This window comes from Fibroporia radiculosa, assembly GCF_000313525.1.
Source record: "Fibroporia radiculosa TFFH 294 genomic supercontigs, scaffold98378, whole genome shotgun sequence".
Classification (NCBI taxonomy): Eukaryota; Fungi; Basidiomycota; class Agaricomycetes; order Polyporales; family Fibroporiaceae; genus Fibroporia; species Fibroporia radiculosa.
Window position 1 is genome coordinate 24,869 of NW_012133523.1, and position 18,939 is coordinate 43,807.

The window sequence follows — 18,939 nt, forward strand, 5'->3', positions numbered from 1 at the left end:
ACTTCTAGCTTTTACACTAGCACTGCACGTTATTTAAATAATGCGGCTTTTTCTTCCAATAAAATTTACTAACGTGCCAAATGAGTGTTACGGCTCGAGCGGAACGAAAAGTCGATGATATTTCTTCAGCGCTTTATTGGCTTTCAAAACCGGTGGCAATTACTACAGCTTCCTAATCTGGGTGTCGGTGTTCAGAACAAGGCGCGCGAAATTAGACTGGGATTGATGTGGCGAGCGCGTTCATTTTGCCTATCGACGCGACTTGCATATACTCAACTGCTCTGTGACTGGGCTGCATCTGGACGAACATGCAAGAGGAGCCTCAATTTGTGGCATTATTGCCGCCCATATTTGAACGAGGACGCAGCGACGACTTCAAACACTCTCATCGCGTTCTCGCCGCCAACTTCTCACCAAGAGACGACACACTGGCTATTTACGCGACACACAATGTCTGTTCTTTCGAGCTGCGTTGTAGAACGTGTGCTAATCATGCTGAAGGCAGACCCAAATGGCTTGCGTATGCAAGACGCGTCGTCCTCGTCGGATCAACGCGTCTACCTCGCCAAATCGCATCATGCACCTACCTCGGAGCGGAGACTGGTGTGTGCCTAGATTTTGCATCATTTATGCTATCCCAATTGTGCATATAGTTTGTGACAGACACATCTATCATTTTCGCTGCAATGCAAAATCTTGTACAGCGCATTCGTCGAGAGAGGATCAAAATGTGAGTCTTCTATCGCAATAGTTGGACACTTTCTAAGTCGTCACTAGGTTAGATGATGAGGAATGTGTAAAAGCGATCAGCAAACTCGTAACTGATTATATCAACTTTTGTAAAGAATGCTGTATCTACTGTTCTGTGAGCTCTTGTTGTCTCTCGCATAAGGCGGAACCATTGACCCCCCATTATGAAGCAACCAATAGCGCGCTCCGAACCATTACAATACAACGCAGAACACTATCGAAAACTCTACACGTGCTTCTCCCTTTTTTCTGTGTTGTATCTACCCGACCATGGACGAGAGCACGCTCCAGTGGGAGAAGAGCTCATGGAGTGGCTTAACACGCATTACGTGGAGCCAACCACGGAAGAGGGTGATCATCTCAGTAGCCTTGAGAGGCCATGGGAAGACGAGACATTTTGGCCATATCTGACGAGGTCGGTGAACCTGTATGCTACGTCATTTGTGACTTACCCACTCATTCCGACAAGGGCAACTATCCGAGGGCTCTCGAAAGCTTCATCTTTCTTCCTTGACGTGCTCGCCAGGCATCCGTCTCCAACTCTCCAGAAGCTGTCACAGCAGCTCATTCCTCTGCTTACGGGCCATCCCCGCCTGCACCAATTCGCTGCAGAGCGCGACTTTGCGATCGCGGCTCGGAGATGGAGAGACAAAGTGAAGAGTCTCCGGCTGGAGTTGGACAAGGTCCCAGAGGATGACCGAGAAGACGGGTTCGAGAATTGGTGGGACCGGCTCTGCGACATCGCTGGGATCTTGGAGGGACGTGTGGAGGTCATTAAAAAGTTGTGCCTCGAGTTGGGTGCCGATTGGAAAGAGGTATGTATTGCGTGGGGTATCTTCGTGGACCCTAGACTGCGCAGACAGGACCTTCCGTGAGTGTCTTTGTGCTCGGACCTTTGGGACAACGGCGACTAACATCTCATTCCAGTGAGGTCGTATCGCATATCTTGGATGACATGCCATCTGACCCGACGAACCTTGAGGACATGATGCACTCGTCGCTATTCCTCGGTAGTCCAGCCCAGGCACTATCGGACGCTGCCCAGATCGATGTCTGGCTCGCAGCTCATCTCGCCGATGTCTTAGAGCCTTTGCAGCTCATAGATGACGACCCAGACGAGTGAGTAGTCTTCAAAGCATTGAGATTTTTCTGCCCGCTGAAACGTCCCGCCATCAAGCTCAGACCTTACGCTGCGGGAGCAGTATGTTCTGTCGTATACAGAGTATCTGCGCTCGGATCCTGCATTGTGGCGAATCACAGTGGACTATATGTGTGCTTGCGGTGACGTCGGCAAGGAGACAGCGGACCAAGTACTCATGCGAGTGCCGTTACGGCTCCAAATTCCTAAAGATGCGACGGCGTCAGACGAGGAGAGCGCACGAATACGTACAGGGAACCTTGCTGGGGTGTTGAAAGAGATCAACGCGACTTGCTTCGAGCATCAAAGAGAGAAAGTGCGGCGGATAGTGTGCAGAATCGCGGCTCAGACGTTCTTGCAAGAGAAAGATTATGGGCTTGCAGTGTCATATTGCGTGTCTGCGGAGGATTGGACCGGCCTCGGACGTATTGTCGATCGCGTGCTGGATGAATACGTCGTTCAAGGTGATTCTTATGCTTTTCATCATCATTCTTCCATTTATATCAGACACTATTTACCATACATACAATTCAGGTCCTGAGAAGTATGCGCGTTACGTGGCAAATATTGCGCCGTCGCTACAGACGCTGCGGTCGAACTCGGGTGCCAACGGCGTGTTCGTTCATCGTCTGATGTTTGCGGTGCGCTTCGCCGAGTTCCACCAGAGGCGGATGCAAGGCGAATTGCACGATGCTGCCTTTGATTTGGCCACAATGTTCCGAGAGGATATTGCGCCGAAGTCGTGGTGGGCTGTGTTACTTTCTGATGCCGTGGAGCTACTCTTAAATAGTAAGTCTCCGCTGTAATTTCCTATGTCCTGTTTGACTTAGATCTTTCCTTTAGGCGAGACCATGTTATTCTCGTCTCAGGACGCGTGTCTGCTCCTGCACAAGCTCGAGGAGATCTGTATACGATCAGGACAAGGCTCCAAGGCTGATTACTTGACAGTGCTTGCAAGAACTACCAAAAGCGGTGAGGAGGCAGCTGCGCTTCAACGATTGCAGACTGTACGTCTAGCTCTTGCGAGGTACTATGCCAGATGTGGTGTGATTGATGTAGGGGGAAGAACTGCGATGGCGACAACATACTAGTGAAATGTACATACATGACGCGATGCGTACGTATTGTAGTATTGAGGACCATGAAATCCTCGAATAACAAAAAAGATTCCTCGTCCTAAGATGTAAGCAGAAAGAATGCACTGGAGCAGTACCCATATTCTGCCACCAAATCAAGTCCCCGACAAGATACAATTTAAAATCTCGTAAATTGCGCACAAAGAAATAAATACACTACATTAAATTGATACAATAATACAATAATAGCAGAGGATAATGCGTCTATGCACCGAAACCATATAGGGTCCTCCCTGATCGCTTTAGAGCATAAACTACATCAAGAGCGGTGACAGTTTTCCGCTTGGCGTGTTCAGTATATGTTACTGAATCACGGATGACCTATATAGGGCATTCAGTGAGCAATAGTTGAACAATGGACAAAGCACGCGCACATTTTCGAGGAAGATCTTGAGAACACCACGGGTCTCTTCATAAATGAGACCGGAGATACGCTTTACACCACCACGACGGGCCAATCGACGAATAGCGGGTTTAGTGATACCTGACAGAGAATGACTTCAGTCGAAGAAAGTTCATTTAAGATCAAAAGACGCACCCTGAATGTTGTCGCGAAGGATCTTACGGTGACGCTTAGCACCACCTTTTCCGAGACCCTACAGCGCGTATTTGGTAAATACGCACTCAACTTTTCGCAGGGGATATTCTTTACCTTTCCACCTTTTCCACGGCCAGACATTTTTTATGAGACTTGTTAGGGAGTTTGAAGTTTGTTGAAGATTGAGAGGATGTAAGGGAGCTGAGATAGGCAGTTATGCAGAATGCAAGTGGGTGGTTGAAGGCGTTTAGCCTGAGTACTTATACAACGCGTCTGTGGCTCGCCTAAACGCGCACGTGATGCAAACCTTATTGTGTTGAATTGTGATTCGCGGCACGTGAGCCATCGCGTCGCGTCAAAGCGCTCGCGTATATAAGTAGCCGCCCTACGTTTGGCCACCGTACTCACATACTTCGCCGGTCCCTCGTCGCCGCCCGCACCCTTTCATCAATTAGCCCAGTCATACTTTGTTTTTCGCACAATGGCCCGCACTAAGCAAACCGCTCGCAAGTCTACAGGTGGTAAGTGCCAAGCAGTCCATCCACGAGTAGGTTGAGTATATAGACTCATCCTTTCGTTCTAGGTAAGGCACCTCGTAAGCAGCTCGCTGCAAAGTCTGCACGCAAGACAGCAGCAGCAGTAAGTTCGTCTTGTGATTACCAAGAATAACATTCTCAGCCGTGTCTCTAGACTACGACTGGCGGTGTGAAGAAGCCTCATCGTTTCCGCCCTGGAACTGTTGCCCTGCGTGAAATTCGCCGGTATCAGAAATCGACTGAACTCCTTATCCGTAAATTGCCGTTCCAACGGCTAGTCCGTGAAATCGCTCAAGATTTTAAGGTGGGCATCTGCGTTATTCTATTCTGGTCACCTCGATTTGCTTATTTCCGTTCGTAGACGGACCTGCGTTTCCAATCGTCTGCGGTTATGGCTCTTCAAGAAGCGGCAGAAGCATATCTTGTCTCGCTTTTCGAAGACACTAACCTTGCTGCCATTCACGCGAAGCGAGTCACCATCCAGCCTAAAGACCTAGCATTGGCTCGTCGGTTGCGCGGCGAGAGAACATGATTTGTACTTTTGCATAGAGACCGAGCATGGAAGACGCATTGTATATTCGTTGTATTATATGTACTGCAAGTTCGCTTTAATTTCTATCTCCGCTGTGGTCGTAGATTACATTTTGATGTCTGCGGCGTCGGTGAGGATGCTATCTTCTAAGTTGGCGGTGCCATAGAATATTGGTCAACGCATGTGAGGGAGGGGTTACCCTTCAGTTTCAGTGTTACCATCGAGAGCAGATGTTTCCGTGGGTGTGGGTCTCTGCTCCTGTTGCTTTTTCTTAGCCGCATCTCGAGCAGCTGTCGTGATATCTTCTCCGCATAATCTCAAGCTGAGAGCACTGCATAATGATGAGCAACCAAGAATAATTGTGTAGTAGAAGAGCACCTCTTTGCTTTCTTGTCGAGCATCAAGGTGGCGGACACAGTGGACTTCCAAATGGGCAAAACGAGATCGTGTACTAATCTAAATTTTGGTTAATAGTCAATAAAATGGTGATAGGGTGTTATGAGAACACCCTCACGTTGCACCTGCTGCCTGCCCCGGTTCGAAGCGGACTATATAGCTGCCGGGGGCTAAGTTTGATGAGATACGGATACGACACGATGTTGTAATATAACTGACCTTTCGACTCGATGAGGGATCTGAACGGGTCACCAAAACTAGAGCATAACGGATAGTATGCCTGCATGAATGTCTTCAGCGCTGTGACATCCGCTGGAAGTACCGCTTGGGGATCGATATACGGCAGAACAACGGGCAAGCCCTCGCTGAGCACGCGGAACTGCATCTCCGCACCTTCTCTCTTCGCTTCGGCTCCTTCCTGCTTTGCGAACACCTTCGTACCACAAGTCATGAGTCGCATTCGGGCGAAGTCGTTGTGCATTACGATGTGTTTGACGATATCGTTAGTCATGTAGAGCGAGCGGACCGGATCGCCTGCAGGGTTACGAACAAGCATGTTAGACGCGGGGAAGTCGGGCTTGAGGTGAAGCTTGGATCTTTACGCAAGTTTCAGTAAACGAAGGGACACGTATCGTGATCTTACATGCAAGTTTGGATAATGGGGTCATCTGGCGCGACGAATGTGTACGGGTTCTCTTTGAAGTGCGTCCCGCCCTCTGAGGACTTGCCCTTTCCCTTGCGACTTTGCTGTTGCTTGAACTGGTCAGGGGAGACCTCAGATGCGATCTCCAGCTTCTGGTCGACATCCATAGCAGATATAGGACCGTTTGCCTCAGTCGTATCAACTTCATCGTCCTCATCAATTCCGATTCGTTGTATAATTATATCGTCTTTTAAAGAGACATGTTGCTCCTCCGCAATTTTGGCCTTCTTCGCGTCTGAAGTGTCGAGGTCGTCAACCTCCTCTGCATGTCTTTTGCCATCCCTAAAATCTGTTAACAAAAACCACCTAGCTAAACATCCCAAATCTTACTTCTGTGATGTTTGGCTTACAGCAGTCTGAAGGGCAACGATCGCACGTGCCTTTTGCAACACCGCAATGAAGAATCCACCAGTATTCTGTAAATGAGGATATATTCGTATACTACAAGATGCTCTATTTATCAATCCCCAGTCTGTGAAAAACCAATTATAGGCGCACCAACGAGTAAGATTCAGATTATCCACTTCATTCGCCGGGGGCGGCCAGTGCGACTCGATCATCTTGCTCTCAGCACGCTTATCTTCTGGTAGTGACTGCAGATAGTCCGCAAATGTAGCGAAATCAGTTTTGATCGCACGATCTACAGTCGGTATCCACGAGGTTATACCAGGGCGATGAATGAGCCCTGATAGGTGATTCGACATATCGAGCAATTCAAAATCTTGATATCAAAGGACATTGGTTCACAACTCCTCGAATGTTCACGGTCAGACATAAACACGAACCGGGAATTGATCTCAGAGCAGCCGCTACGACCGCCTCATTCTCCACAGGATTGAGAGAACATGTCGAATACACAATACGGCCACCTTTCTTCAGCATACGCATCGCCCGCTGGAGTATTCGAACCTGCAAACTGTATGGGATGAGACAGTCCAGTATTACAAAATTTTAGATAAAGATAACAGACCTGTGTAAACCGTTCCCATCCATTGGTTGCCAATGCTTCCATATTCCCGGGTTCTTTCTGATAGTTCCATCGCCGCTACATGGGACGTCGCATAGGATACGATCAAACAGAAGCTGATATTGCTTTTTGGCGGCCACGCGCGGCTTCGTGTCCGAAGGAAAGATAACTTGCTCGGATGGAATCTTGATGGCGGGGTAAATTGATGCATCGTGATTCGTGACCATGAGTGCGGGAGACGGGAGACGGGCAGATTGATGAATGAGAAGGTGGGTACGTTTATGATCGCTGTCGTTTGCTATCAGCAGCCCAGTTGGATATGAGGAGGCTGTCGCGGTGTCATGTGCATGAAGAGCTTCCAGAAGTTGTGCGGTCTTTGTCGATGAGCGCAATGAAAAACAAAGGAGGGGCCCCTTACCTTTGATCCTGGAGCGGCACACATGTCCATAACCTTGCCGTCAAAATTAGCCCTACAAACCACGGACTCAACACCAGAACACGCACTCGATGATGAGGTTCAACTTCTAGGAATAGTGGTGGCAGCATGCTTACAGCTTCCTGGCGAGATACATTACCCTTGTAATGATGATCATTGAGGGAACTGGTTTCAAGAGATTATGGACCGACTTACCACCTCGGTCTCGAAGACAAGAAACGAATGAAACTTTTTGAATTCGGGAGATTTGCGCAACACCTTTTTTGAGACGTCAAACTGCCATGCGAGACCTTCTGGATACCTGGGGATCTATGAAATAAATTCTACAAACTCCAAAATGTAAAACATACCATGGAATTTGTTTAGGAGGAGAAACAGCTTCCCCTTCAAAGACAACATCAGCAAGCTGAGGAACGTAGGTATCCTCGATAGTGTCATTCAACAAGCGAGCAGCTCTGTGCGTCAATAGTCAGGTCATGTCAGTGAATTGTATCACGCATATATGCGCTGATTTGAGCGTACTGTCGGCTTCCGGCTACCCGGAACGTGGTGGGAAGGGGATCTCTCAACGACTGCATGAATGATTCCCACTCTTCATCCCGCACAATGTTCTGCGCCTTGTAATATTTCTCGAAACGCTCGTTGTGCATGTCGACCGTTTCTACCACATCCGTCCTCCAGCCATCTGCACCTCGATCGCCGGAGGTTGCAGGCGCGTTTCCCCTTCCCCGACCGCGGCGGCCTGCTTTCTATTGAAAACTTATAGTTGAGATTTTTAATAAGAGATAAAAGAGACGAACTTTGCTTCGTGTCATGTTCGCGTGGTGACGGTATGGGCGAGACGGATGTCTTCAGGCCTGAACTGGTGTTAAAAGCCAGAGGACGGGCGCTCAGCGAATTTGCTTGAATACACGTGACAAGTAGGTCGCTTTCTCAAGTTCCTTTAACTGACCGCCAATTACAACTACTGTTCATTTCCTTGCGAGCTTTGCTATGCATAAGCATGAACGTTCTGCTAGGACACAACGCCGAGAGCGACATCGTGGTTCATTACTTTACTCACGCGGAGCCCAGTTGGCCTGGGTCATCGCAAGACATACTGCAGCTAGGTTCCAACCTGGTTTCGACTGCTTCCCAGGGCGAAATATGGCACCAACCAGCGACAATTTCTTCAGAGATAACATTTGGTGCGCTATGGAGGTATGACTTACGCGCATATACTCAACAATTATGAGCCAGACGTTCGAGGTCCATGCTACGTCTATAGCCAAGGTGTGCCCAAACTGAGCGACATAAACAAGCATCTCGGAAGTTCTGATGAGCGTAATGATTTGAGGGAATGGGACTATGCGACAGATGCGTCAGACAGAACTAGCGTTGTCGCCACGCAAGACCTGGACGAATTCGAGCATACTGATCTTGATCATATTTTTTGGGAATCCCTTCGTCATGACGAATCCCATTCTACGCAGCATGCACAAGCTGTCCCTGGGTCATTCGTTGGAGTACTCCCATCGTATAGCCTTCTTGGATCACCGTTTGGCATGGGGCAGGGTTGTGAGCAAGTGACAGTACATCATTTCGATTACCAAGATTCAGCAGCACTATCTTCACAATATATTGCTAGCAATGGGATTCGGTTAACAAGGACCGCCTCAGGTGGAGTTGATTGGTTTACACCAGACGACCCATTCGACCTAAGCAGCTTTGGTATGTCGGTCTGCATCCCGTATATACCATGCTGATATTTCCATCAGACAATCAGAGAAACGCTCACGTCTTTTCTCAGGAGCCACCCAAGCTACTGCATCCTGAAAACTTGTCTACCTTGGCAAAGTCGGCTATGCTCAGAGACTGGGCCGATGATCTCTATGAGACACTCCTTGAGACTGGTTCAGACACCTTCGAATTAAAGGATCTCGAGGATTTTGAACATACCGACATTGTCCTTACGCGAAGTATGACCGTGGAGCCTAGGCACTCTCCTCATGGCTTTAAACATTGTGATGTCGAACTCACGAAGAGGTGCATTCTGGAACCTCAGCATTCCCCCCAACATATAAATGCAGCTGTAGACACTACGTTTGCGACCCGAGGCGAACTTATTGTAGGCAAGGTTCATGGGCGAAGTGCTAATGAAGCTCCCATAGATGGTGAACCTGCGAGGAAACGCCCTCGTTGCGATGCTACGTCGCTTTACAAAGTGATACCTGAGGTATGTTATGATTCATGTCCTATGCGCACAGCCAGACTGACGCTGCCTTGCATCCTTACAGCCTCACTTTCATTCTTCTCCTTCTGATGCTCACGGATCATGTCTCCTAAACCCGCCGCCCATGCTGTACAAAATTCCAAAGCATATTCCCATACCACCGCATTCAGCGCAGACAGTTACTGACTTCCTGTGCGACCCTTTTATTAGGGGCTCCTGGATTGTTCCAGTGCGAGGCAGATTGTTATGGGATGGATGCACTCCGGCAACAATGCTAGCGTCGGACCCTGGATCTCAAGAACGGTCGCATTCGGGCGTATTCAAGGGACTTGTTGTATTACCCAGTGGCCCATCGCGGAAGGTGGACCATGTAAATTCTTCAACAATAGATGAAATTAACTGGACACACGATGCCCTGTTGGACTTCTGGTGGTTCCTCTTGTCACTTCGTGAAGCGTGCACCTTGGGCCCAATCTCTCTATCGTTCCATGCGGCTCCAGTTCACAGAACTAGAATATCTTCAAGGGACGCTCATCAGCCAGGGCATGCTCCCGAGAGCGGTTCAACCGCCTATGGAGGCACTGTTACTAGCGACAGTGGCATGTACAGGGCCGCTGCATTGTCCGCTGTGGATCACATCAAGGTGTATCATGACGTTCAGCACACGATGAAGATTAGGAACGTGTTGTCTGCATGGTGGTATAAATGGCCCAATGAATCTTCGTACGGTAAGGATGAATCAAGAGAGACGGCAGAGGACGAGATAGCGCAGTCCTCTATTAGAGCGCCTACCCGGGATGAAGATGCAACCTGTGGCGAGGGCTCCTTAGGTGGTAATCCGACTGGCAAGTCTTCTAAGATCCATATACTGAAACGAGCCAAGCTCGCGCTTATAGACGAGAGGTCTAATGGCGTCCTAATATCCTGAATTTGACTTGATGATTTCGTTAGAGAATGGGCGTATTTGTTGCCTCGGAACGGGTCTACGACCTTGTCCCGCTATCCCCATCCCGCATCCTGGGCACGACCTCCCGCGGCGCCCGATCCGCCCCTCCTATCGGGATCTTGGTGCTCGATGACTACTAGTTCCCCCTCCTCCCCACGAATAAGGCGCATCCCTTCGAGTGAACTGTAAAACCTGCTTACTCAGAGGTCCGACACAGTCCGAACATTGTTTCAAGATGCAAGGATCTCTCGTCAGTCTACAGTAATTAATTCACGAGAAGCGACGGGTGAGGTTCCCTATCCTACGCTATAAAAACGTGCGAAAGATTTACGAATCTTCGCAAATTCACAAGCAGACGTGCTGCCCGTCCCTAAACCGTCTTCGTCAGGAAATTGCCTAGAATCTCCATGTATCTTTCCCTCTCTTCAAACAAGGGGGTATGTGAACTATGGGCAAACTGTATCCACTTGACGCGCGCAACCTTCTCGAAAAACGGGATCAATCCTATGTCCTGGGCGGAATCGTCACGTGCGTTTATCAGGAGCGTTGGAACTGTGATATTCCCGACTACGTCGACGATAGACCAGTGTTTGAAGGTACCGACTATGTTGAATTCGGAGGGACCAATTCTAAGGACATTACAGTCAGCAACCTAAGCGAATTCGTCAGAATCGAAGATAAAGTCATACGTGGTGGCGTAGACAGTGGGGTCCTCGTCCCCAGATGCGAAAGACATCAAAAGTTCCTCTGGCCACGGCACTACCTTGCAAATGTGCTTTCGGTTGTACACTTCCATCGCCTTCCGCCACTCCTCGCTGCCCGCAGTCCCCTCTCGTTCATGCTTTTTGATCGTCTCTCTTACCTCCTCCGGCTCTAGCCTCTCGAGCAGCTGTTTGGTACCAATCTGCCACAACTCCATGGATGCTCCCGCATTCGCGACAACCAGGTGCTTGAGGCCTGGCGGGCGTCGGACGCCAGCGAACTGCCCACCGAGCATGCCTCCCCATGAGTTTCCGACGATATCGAAGGCATCCTGGATCCCGAGGTATGCCAGGAGATTCTCGAGCTCATCCATCCATAGCTCGGGCGTCCAGAACTCAGCTGGCTTATTGCGGAGATGCGTCGACGCACCTATGCCGATCTGGTCATAGAAGATGACTGGGATCTTGTGCAGAGCTACTAGGTCGGTATGCGGGAGCATGTAATGGTGAGATACCCCAGGACCACCATGGAGAGTGACGAGTGGGGTCGCGCCGGAATGGAGATCTCCAACGATTTTGTACCATGTGTGGTAAGTCTCGCCTTTGTAGTGGAAGGGGATCAATCCTGCATTTTCTTTCATGTTTTCCATGTGGCTCCGGTGTGCACTCGAAGATAGTTGTTGATGTCGACGATCCAAACGCTGTCGGCGCTTATCCGTTCGACTGACCCCAGCCTGATTATTAATTCGTGTCACTTTCCGATAAGGATCTCGGACAACATTGTCGAAATCTATTGCATGTACAGACTCGTAAATGTACATAGGTATGTGGTATGTATTTGGCGAGGCGGACAGTAGTGGCCTATGTGTGTCCCATTACCTGTGGAAGGTCCGCAGCGTGCGCATCGCGTTCACAATTATTGAAATGGCAGTGTGCCTTGACAGCAAGAAGAAAGATCTCAATCAGATCGTTGCGCGCTGGCCACAGCTTCGAGTGATTGTGCCACCATACTGTGCGTCGGCTCGGATTCAATCAGTCATTCGCCTGTTGGGTCTACAATTCGACTGCATGAATTTTGCGCTGTAGGTTTTGCCTGCGCTGTGACGAGGTCTCGCTGGTGTCATTTTGTTCCCAGATGCACGGTAGGCTCTCGGCAGGGCAGTGCACAGGAATCGGAAGCGACTGCGCGGTCTGAAAAGCAATGCAGGGGAGTTGCCAAATCTGGGCAAAGGCCGAGATGCCGGGCCTATGCGGGGGACTGGCAACGGTCGCTGTGCTGCGGCTCTCGCTTGTCAGGCGGGTCATCCAGCCTTTTCTGCTCTGCCTCCTCCCGCTATCCACAGCTTTCCCCTTCCCTTTGCCACCTTTTCTGCCCAGGCAGCTGGCTTGTTTGTCCTCGGCCGTCTGCCGTACAGATCCGCAGCGCGGGGTGACGATTTACACGCTCCATCTGTAATCCGACTTCGCCCGTTCGGACGCGCAGTGCGCAGCTCTCGTCCTTTTACTCCAGGTCCATCTTTCGCGCTCCAAAGTCGCTCAACTCTTATTTAATATTACTCGCTCTGTGCCTTTTTTTCTCTTCAACCTCCGTCATAATGCTCCTTCTCCCCTTCTCCGTTGCAGTCACATGTCTGCTCTCTGTTGTCCCCGAGGCCTTTGCTGCGCCCGTCCCCTCCATCAACGTCGTCCCCGGAAAGTCGATCAGTTTGTCGCGTAGGTCGGTTTCGTCACGCGGTACGGAGGGTCAAGCGGCGTCGTTGAGGGCTCGCAAGTTGGCAGTGGAGCAAAAGTACGGGATTGGTCACGCCAAGAATCGCAAACGCACAAGTGGAATGAACGCGTGAGCCACTGCTTACATCTGTGATGCCCATTGTCTTACCGTTGTTGTCCAGACTTACTAACCAGGGCGCGGACTCGACGTGAGCAGTCGTTTTGACCGGTCGATGGCATGTCTCACCTATGTTCACACAGCTTCTTTGGCTCAATAGCCGTGGGTACGCCACCGGTCTCGTTTGATGTCATTTTGGACACAGGATCTTCGTACGTACTTCTTGGCTTGCGGCCGCTGATACCTCTCACCTCGCGTATGCGTGCAGCGACCTCTGGTTGGCCTCGCAGGGCAACGGCACCAGCAGTATTCCTGCGGGTATCAACATGTTTAAGCCGTCGTCATCGTCATCCTTCAAGTCGTCCGGCACGCCGTTCCAGATCACTTACGATTCAGGAGAAGCGGCTGGCACTCTCGGACAAGATACTGTGCAGATGGCTGGTTTCGAGGTCATGTCTCAGACCTTTGCCGTAGTCGATGAAGTGTCGAGTGACGTGCTCAGCGCTCCTGTTTCCGGTTTGATGGGCATGGCATACCAACAGATCGCGTCTTCCGGTGCAACGCCCTTTTGGGAATCCCTGGCAGAGAGCAATGGTACACTCACGGAACAATTATTCTCCTTCCAGTTGACACGGTACAACAACGACTCCCGCGCACAGGAACTTGAACCTGGAGGAACGTTCACGCTGGGTGCGATGAACTCGAGTTTGTTCACAGGCAGTGTCGACTTTCAGGATATCCCATCTGGACAGATCGGCTACTGGATTCAGGAGATCGCTGGTGAGTTTGTTCATTGACGACGCCTAATTTGGGGCTGGCTCAGGTTAATGAACGACCTTATTGCAGCCATCACCTCCCAGGGCAAATCCGTCACCCTGGAGTCGGGCTCGGCATCGTATGCAGCTATTGATACAGGTACCACGCTCATTGGTGGCCCGGCAGACGTCGTTTCCGAGATCTATGCCCAAATCCCCGGCAGTCAGGCAGGAACCGGTGACATGGAAGGTTACTACACATACCGTGCGCTGCCTGACACCTTTATCATCTTAAATTGTATATTCACTCCTACCCATAGCCTGCGATACTCAAGTGGAGCTGACATTTAAATTCGGCTCGAGCTCGAACGCATGGCCCGTCTCACCTGCCGACTTCCAGTTCCAGCCCCTTCAGAACGACCCTACCACGTGTGTCGGAGCAGTTTTCGAGCTCGACAACTCGGGCACAACCGCACCTGCGTGGATTGTCGGCGACACATTCCTTGTATGTTATTTTTGCACATACTGTTACGTGGTAGTTAAGTCATCTTTGGTCAGAAAAACGTCTACTCGGTCTTCCGCTACAATCCGCCCTCCGTCGGTTTCGCAACGCTGTCTTCTACTGCGCTTGCAATGAACGGGGCAGTCGCTGCGGCGCCAAGTCCTACTATCGGCTCTGCACCTGCCTCGGTGAGCGCGACCGATGTCCCGAACACCGATCGCACGAGCAGCGGTGCCTTGCGCACCGACCGCATACCCAACTTCGTGCTGCTGTCTGCTGTGGCAGCGGTGATTGTTGGTGCCCTCGTTTGCTGAGTATAACGCGCGTATACGTTACTCAACATCTGCTGTATCTTTAACACTTGCATTGTGAGGACGGAGAGGTAGTGGTGGCGGTGTGACCTTCACGGACTCATGGACTCGTTCCTATTGCTATTCCGCATGCTATATCACTGTCGGAAGCTCACGGACGTTGTACTTAGTTAATGACGATGCTTGAATATTACTTTTGAGAAGTATCGGCTGTTGGTGTTTGGATTCTGAGGTTATTCGGTCTCAGCTGACACGGTTGGGGTTATAATTTTTTGCAACAGGAGGATTCCACAACGGCACGAACCTGAGCACCTGCCATTCTGGGATGCATCTGATCGTGCTTGCTCCCTTCCATTATTATTCGACATCTACACGAAACGCTTGTGGGTCCTGTGCTCGACCCAATACGCACCGCCTCTCGAACTTGGTGACAACCAGAAGCTTAAATTCCCAGCCTTCGATTTTCTGCTCAGCGAGTCGCAAGGTTAAGTCACGCTTATTTCCATCAGCCTCTGCGCGCCGGTAACGTGAGATTTACAGCACCGTTTTTGCCCTATCTGACCACTACCACAGGAGGTGAGGTATCCAGGCCCCGCTTTCCGAAGACGCTGTTAGAAGAAAGCGCAACATAGGGAATGCGGCCCTCGATCCGCGAGACTCGTCCGCGCGGGAGCGCCAAATATGACGGTGGGCCCGCGCTGCCTCCCACCGTCTGCTCCCGCACGTCAGATCTGGCGTCTGCTCGTGCACGTTGTGCAGTCTTGCAGGCGAGAAGGGGTGAAGCAGACGCTCCTTGAACGCAACCCACGCCCTCGTCCCGTCTTCTCGGCCCTTCCTGCGCATACAGCCCATGGAATATGAGCCAGGTCAGCAGCCCGTTGATCTCTGCGAAGATCTTCGACGCCTCTATCGGCGCCTTGTTGGTCGGTGTGGTCTTCCAGGCGATGTAAATTGATTGACACACGATGGACGATGCCGATGTTGACTGTGTGGGTGTATGTTCGTAGATCGTACGGCGCTCTTTGCCTGATGGCGTGGAAGTATTTTCGGCGACCCGTCACAGACTCGAACATATTCAGAGTGACTGTAGGCCCTGTATCCCTCTGCAGAACCACCCTATTCACATAAAACCTACACATCCTAGATTTTTCTCCTCTGGTGGGGATTTTCCGCACAAAAAGCGTGATTTGCCATAACACGTGCTTTACTTAGGTTGTTGTGCAGTTTTTGCCTGGCGACCGACTTGCACGCCCTGTATTATTTCACTATCACGAACTTTTTCAATCCATATGGTCTGCTGAGGGTTCCATGGTGCGTATATGCGTTCTCTGGCTTCATCATCCTCTAACAACGATTCAGGAGTGTTTGTGTGCGTCTTCAGCTTGTGTTTGAGGCGTTGCCGCTCACAGTCTCCGGTTAGCTGCTAGGAGTCGAAATGGTTCGTCCATGAAATTAATTTAAGATCTCGACGCATAAATTCACAAAAATGCCTCGGGCAGGGTCTTGTGATCACTATTGTCAGAATGTACGTTTCCCTTAGGTTTTCATTGAGAATGGCAGCTGACAGTGCTTTAGCACGTTTTCGAATCGTCTCCGGAGATGTTAGCGTTCTACCAATTATGGTATGCTACCGCTGCTCATGCTTTTTTCTATAGTCTATAAAGCCAGGGGAGAACTGGATGGATGGCGTTTGGCCCCGTTGTGTCTCGTAGTGCGTGTTTGATGTATGACACATCAATCAAGACGAGCTCACGTTATTCTAGGTTTTCGTATCAATAGGTAACTTTGGTACGTCGTTTGCTTTCTTTTCTCGCAAAGAGGATGAACAAAATTCGCGCCGTTTAGCACTCAGTATCGGTATGTGTTGGCGTTACAACTACGGATCCAAGTTTACATTTGTTGAATTCTTCCCCAGCAACATCGGTTAAGATGTAAGCTTGATGCATCCTCTCACGAATATTTGTTCATCATGCTGACGGTTCACACGTAGGTTTGTCTCCCCAAACCAAACCGATTTGTTCAAACTCAAGGTGTGTTGGCTTATGACTTTCAACGCTTGGCGAGTGGTGCATACGGCCGTGCCAATAGGTGTTTTATGAAATCACATATTCCGTTGGCACACTGCTGGACATAGTCCTTGTCGTTATGCTGTGCCTCTGCTTGAATAGTTCGCGCACTGGGTTGCGAAGGTAGGAAATTCAGCTCCCGTTTGTGACGATTCCTAACAGCGGCCGTCGATAGGACGGATTCATTGATAAATTTGCTGATATTGTATACGATAAATACGGGTACATCCCTTCAATCTTTGAATAATGGAATAATTCAGGACTAACATGCCGAGTCATCTCCAGCTCTCATCCCTACGTTAGTATTTTTGCTGGCTGTTCAAGATGCTCTCCTAACTCGAGTTGTAACTGTAGACTCATGTCCTTTACATGTCTTGTTACCGTAAGTTCTCTGGAGTCCGGAGGTGTAGTTACTCAAAAAAATTGTAGTTCGTCGCAAGCCCTAGGACACTTTTATATGTCCCCTTCTACATCCAAATCGCTAATTGTACGATTTACGCTTCTCGGATATTTCTGCACTTATGTGATTTTTATACAGACTACCTGATCTCGCTTGTCGCATCGTGCGTGTAGTCCTTGATGTTATTGTATTTATCATGTGATTTAACACTCCTGATTGGCAGGCTCAACTATCGCGAACTCATTCGATCTCAATTGCAGAGGCCACTCTCACTGGACTTTTCCGCCTTTGATAGATGTGCCCCAGCTCGACCTACTGCGGCGCTGACTTCTCAATCCATCGCATGCGCGTCCACTCCTACCTCCTCAGCGCAAAGTAGCGATAGAATGCAGAAATGGAAGTCGGAAAAGGAAATTGTGCAGCATGATATGGTGTGCCACTCTTTGTTGAGTCCCAGGATCTCCGCTAACTTCGCACAGATTTTGGTACCGGAATGCGAGAAGATGGTTGCGAGAAATGGAGCGGGAGTCATGGATATGTCGGTGAGCGCCGCAATGGCATGTACGCTCATAAGTCGGCAGCTCATGATGCGATGGTTAATTTAGAATGTCGAAAATAAAGCAACATGGCGTGCTTATCCGGAACTCTCGGATGACAGAGGATTGGCGGATGTAACTGATATTGAACGTCAAGATGCGGAGTGACTTGACGGGTCCATCGCACATACATTCAGGATTCATCCTGAACAACCTTGCTTGTCATGCGCTTTTTGTCCTGCGACGTGTCATTCTCGATGTTAGAAGTCATGCGACGCAGTGCAAGGTTTGATGAGCTGTTTTGCAGTTTGAACTGAAATCAAAATTGCGGATGTAGATCACCTGTGTGTCAACATGATTCACGGCGTTTATTCTACAAATGAGCAGTGCCCTAACACGATGTAGCTTGACTTTCGATTACAAAATTATCAGAGAGGTAGCGACCGTGTTCACCCTACTATCAGAGTGGATTAACATGAAATGGTCATTTGGGAAATGGAAATACCGCCCAGCGGAGCCCGACGTTACACCGATCACAGCTGCCATGGTGGCCAGTCACAGACATAATTAGCTTGTGAATGGTGCTTGCAAGCCGCCAGGTACATCAAAGGGGTGCGAGTACGATCAGACATATAATCCTTATTCCCTCGCAGCCGCCGCTTCAAGTTCAGTACAGATGGCGGCGGGAAGTGCCTGATTTAGGTGCGGTCGGATGGCGGTCAGTCACGATCGTGACACACTCATAATCGGGAGTCACGCTAATCGCCTCAAGAACTGACTTGCCCATGGTGACCCATTCCGGGGTCATTCTTGGCCGGATCCGGGCTGCATGCGCTCAGCGTCGACAGACCATCGACAGCCCGACGTTCTGCTGAATACTCGAGGTGGGCGCCACCTCGTACGTGCAGGAACCTGGCGCGGAGTCTGAGGGCGGAGTTTCCAACTTTCGGATGTTCCGCCCAAATTCCGCATCATCCGATTCGGATATCTTGCATCCAGCGCTCATCTGCGCCCACCACAGTCACCAGTCATCCAAGTCAATACCGCGCTTTGGAATTGTGATAGACATTTTTTTGCGGATTCGTTCCTAGATACTGCTACATCGGAATTGTGACAGCAGACTCGCGCCTCGATAGCCCTCACCACAACTAAGTCAGGTACGACACGCATATATACTCCTGTTTCTAATGTTCTGAATGTTGAAAATGCGCAGAGATATCTCGATACTGCTGCGAGCATGTAGTCGGGCGTGACGCCTGAGTGGAGATATCCGATAGACTGCTTACGCTACGCCGGGTAGAGCTCACCATCATCCGTACAACCGATATCCGCGCCGGAAGTATTATCCGGTTCATACTCTAATATCAATCCGATGCGGCTGGTAGACTTTGCGATCTTTAGAGCACCTCTATTCTCTCTGCACTCTCACTTCATTCACGAATCTCTGGCTCGCTGTGTGCTGTCTGTCTGATTTCGCCATCCATCTACCTCCATATGTTGAACTATGAGTGAAGTTGGCAGCCCAGACATTACTGCAGAGCTATTCAAGA

General features: G+C 49.9%; 8 protein-coding genes across 8 annotated transcripts; 5 read left to right on the top strand and 3 right to left on the bottom strand.

The window, feature by feature from the left end:
• Positions 1-450: 450 nt before the first annotated feature.
• FIBRA_08387 (uncharacterized protein) lies at positions 451-2,979 on the top strand (the record flags this gene model as incomplete). The annotated part of the gene is made up of 8 exons (XM_012330030.1): positions 451-603; positions 654-730; positions 778-865; positions 921-1,621; positions 1,678-1,869; positions 1,928-2,352; positions 2,423-2,677; positions 2,732-2,979. The coding sequence occupies 8 exons, from the start codon at positions 451-453 to the stop codon at positions 2,977-2,979; spliced, it is 2,139 nt and encodes a 712-aa protein (XP_012185420.1).
• Positions 2,980-3,228: 249 nt separating this feature from the next.
• FIBRA_08388 (uncharacterized protein) lies at positions 3,229-3,703 on the bottom strand (the record flags this gene model as incomplete). The annotated part of the gene is made up of 4 exons (XM_012330031.1): positions 3,229-3,345; positions 3,399-3,508; positions 3,563-3,620; positions 3,677-3,703. 4 exons carry the CDS (start codon positions 3,701-3,703, stop codon positions 3,229-3,231), a joined length of 312 nt encoding a protein of 103 aa, XP_012185421.1.
• Positions 3,704-4,043: 340 nt separating this feature from the next.
• On the top strand, positions 4,044-4,630 carry FIBRA_08389 (uncharacterized protein; the record flags this gene model as incomplete). Its single annotated transcript, XM_012330032.1, has 4 exons — positions 4,044-4,083; positions 4,146-4,201; positions 4,253-4,402; positions 4,460-4,630. The coding sequence occupies 4 exons, from the start codon at positions 4,044-4,046 to the stop codon at positions 4,628-4,630; spliced, it is 417 nt and encodes a 138-aa protein (XP_012185422.1).
• A 195-nt stretch (positions 4,631-4,825) lies between these two features.
• FIBRA_08390 (uncharacterized protein) lies at positions 4,826-7,782 on the bottom strand (the record flags this gene model as incomplete). Its single annotated transcript, XM_012330033.1, has 14 exons — positions 4,826-4,961; positions 5,009-5,086; positions 5,145-5,196; positions 5,246-5,622; positions 5,670-6,011; positions 6,060-6,170; positions 6,228-6,450; positions 6,515-6,645; positions 6,700-7,070; positions 7,115-7,147; positions 7,201-7,272; positions 7,328-7,433; positions 7,483-7,587; positions 7,655-7,782. The coding sequence occupies 14 exons, from the start codon at positions 7,780-7,782 to the stop codon at positions 4,826-4,828; spliced, it is 2,265 nt and encodes a 754-aa protein (XP_012185423.1).
• A 353-nt stretch (positions 7,783-8,135) lies between these two features.
• On the top strand, positions 8,136-10,272 carry FIBRA_08391 (uncharacterized protein; the record flags this gene model as incomplete). The annotated part of the gene is made up of 4 exons (XM_012330034.1): positions 8,136-8,319; positions 8,372-8,842; positions 8,890-9,347; positions 9,409-10,272. The coding sequence occupies 4 exons, from the start codon at positions 8,136-8,138 to the stop codon at positions 10,270-10,272; spliced, it is 1,977 nt and encodes a 658-aa protein (XP_012185424.1).
• A 388-nt stretch (positions 10,273-10,660) lies between these two features.
• On the bottom strand, positions 10,661-11,641 carry FIBRA_08392 (uncharacterized protein; the record flags this gene model as incomplete). Its single annotated transcript, XM_012330035.1, has 2 exons — positions 10,661-10,919; positions 10,980-11,641. The coding sequence occupies 2 exons, from the start codon at positions 11,639-11,641 to the stop codon at positions 10,661-10,663; spliced, it is 921 nt and encodes a 306-aa protein (XP_012185425.1).
• A 945-nt stretch (positions 11,642-12,586) lies between these two features.
• FIBRA_08393 (uncharacterized protein) lies at positions 12,587-14,390 on the top strand (the record flags this gene model as incomplete). Its single annotated transcript, XM_012330036.1, has 7 exons — positions 12,587-12,780; positions 12,884-12,910; positions 12,963-13,031; positions 13,088-13,599; positions 13,666-13,839; positions 13,895-14,079; positions 14,133-14,390. The coding sequence occupies 7 exons, from the start codon at positions 12,587-12,589 to the stop codon at positions 14,388-14,390; spliced, it is 1,419 nt and encodes a 472-aa protein (XP_012185426.1).
• Positions 14,391-15,244: 854 nt separating this feature from the next.
• Positions 15,245-17,557, top strand: FIBRA_08394 (uncharacterized protein; the record flags this gene model as incomplete). Its single annotated transcript, XM_012330037.1, has 17 exons — positions 15,245-15,333; positions 15,395-15,473; positions 15,532-15,569; positions 15,612-15,698; positions 15,747-15,756; positions 15,808-15,825; positions 15,887-15,912; positions 15,963-15,988; positions 16,043-16,098; positions 16,151-16,244; positions 16,303-16,318; positions 16,378-16,417; positions 16,883-16,940; positions 16,992-17,016; positions 17,077-17,284; positions 17,333-17,395; positions 17,459-17,557. 17 exons carry the CDS (start codon positions 15,245-15,247, stop codon positions 17,555-17,557), a joined length of 1,032 nt encoding a protein of 343 aa, XP_012185427.1.
• Between the last annotated feature and the right edge of the window lie 1,382 nt (positions 17,558-18,939).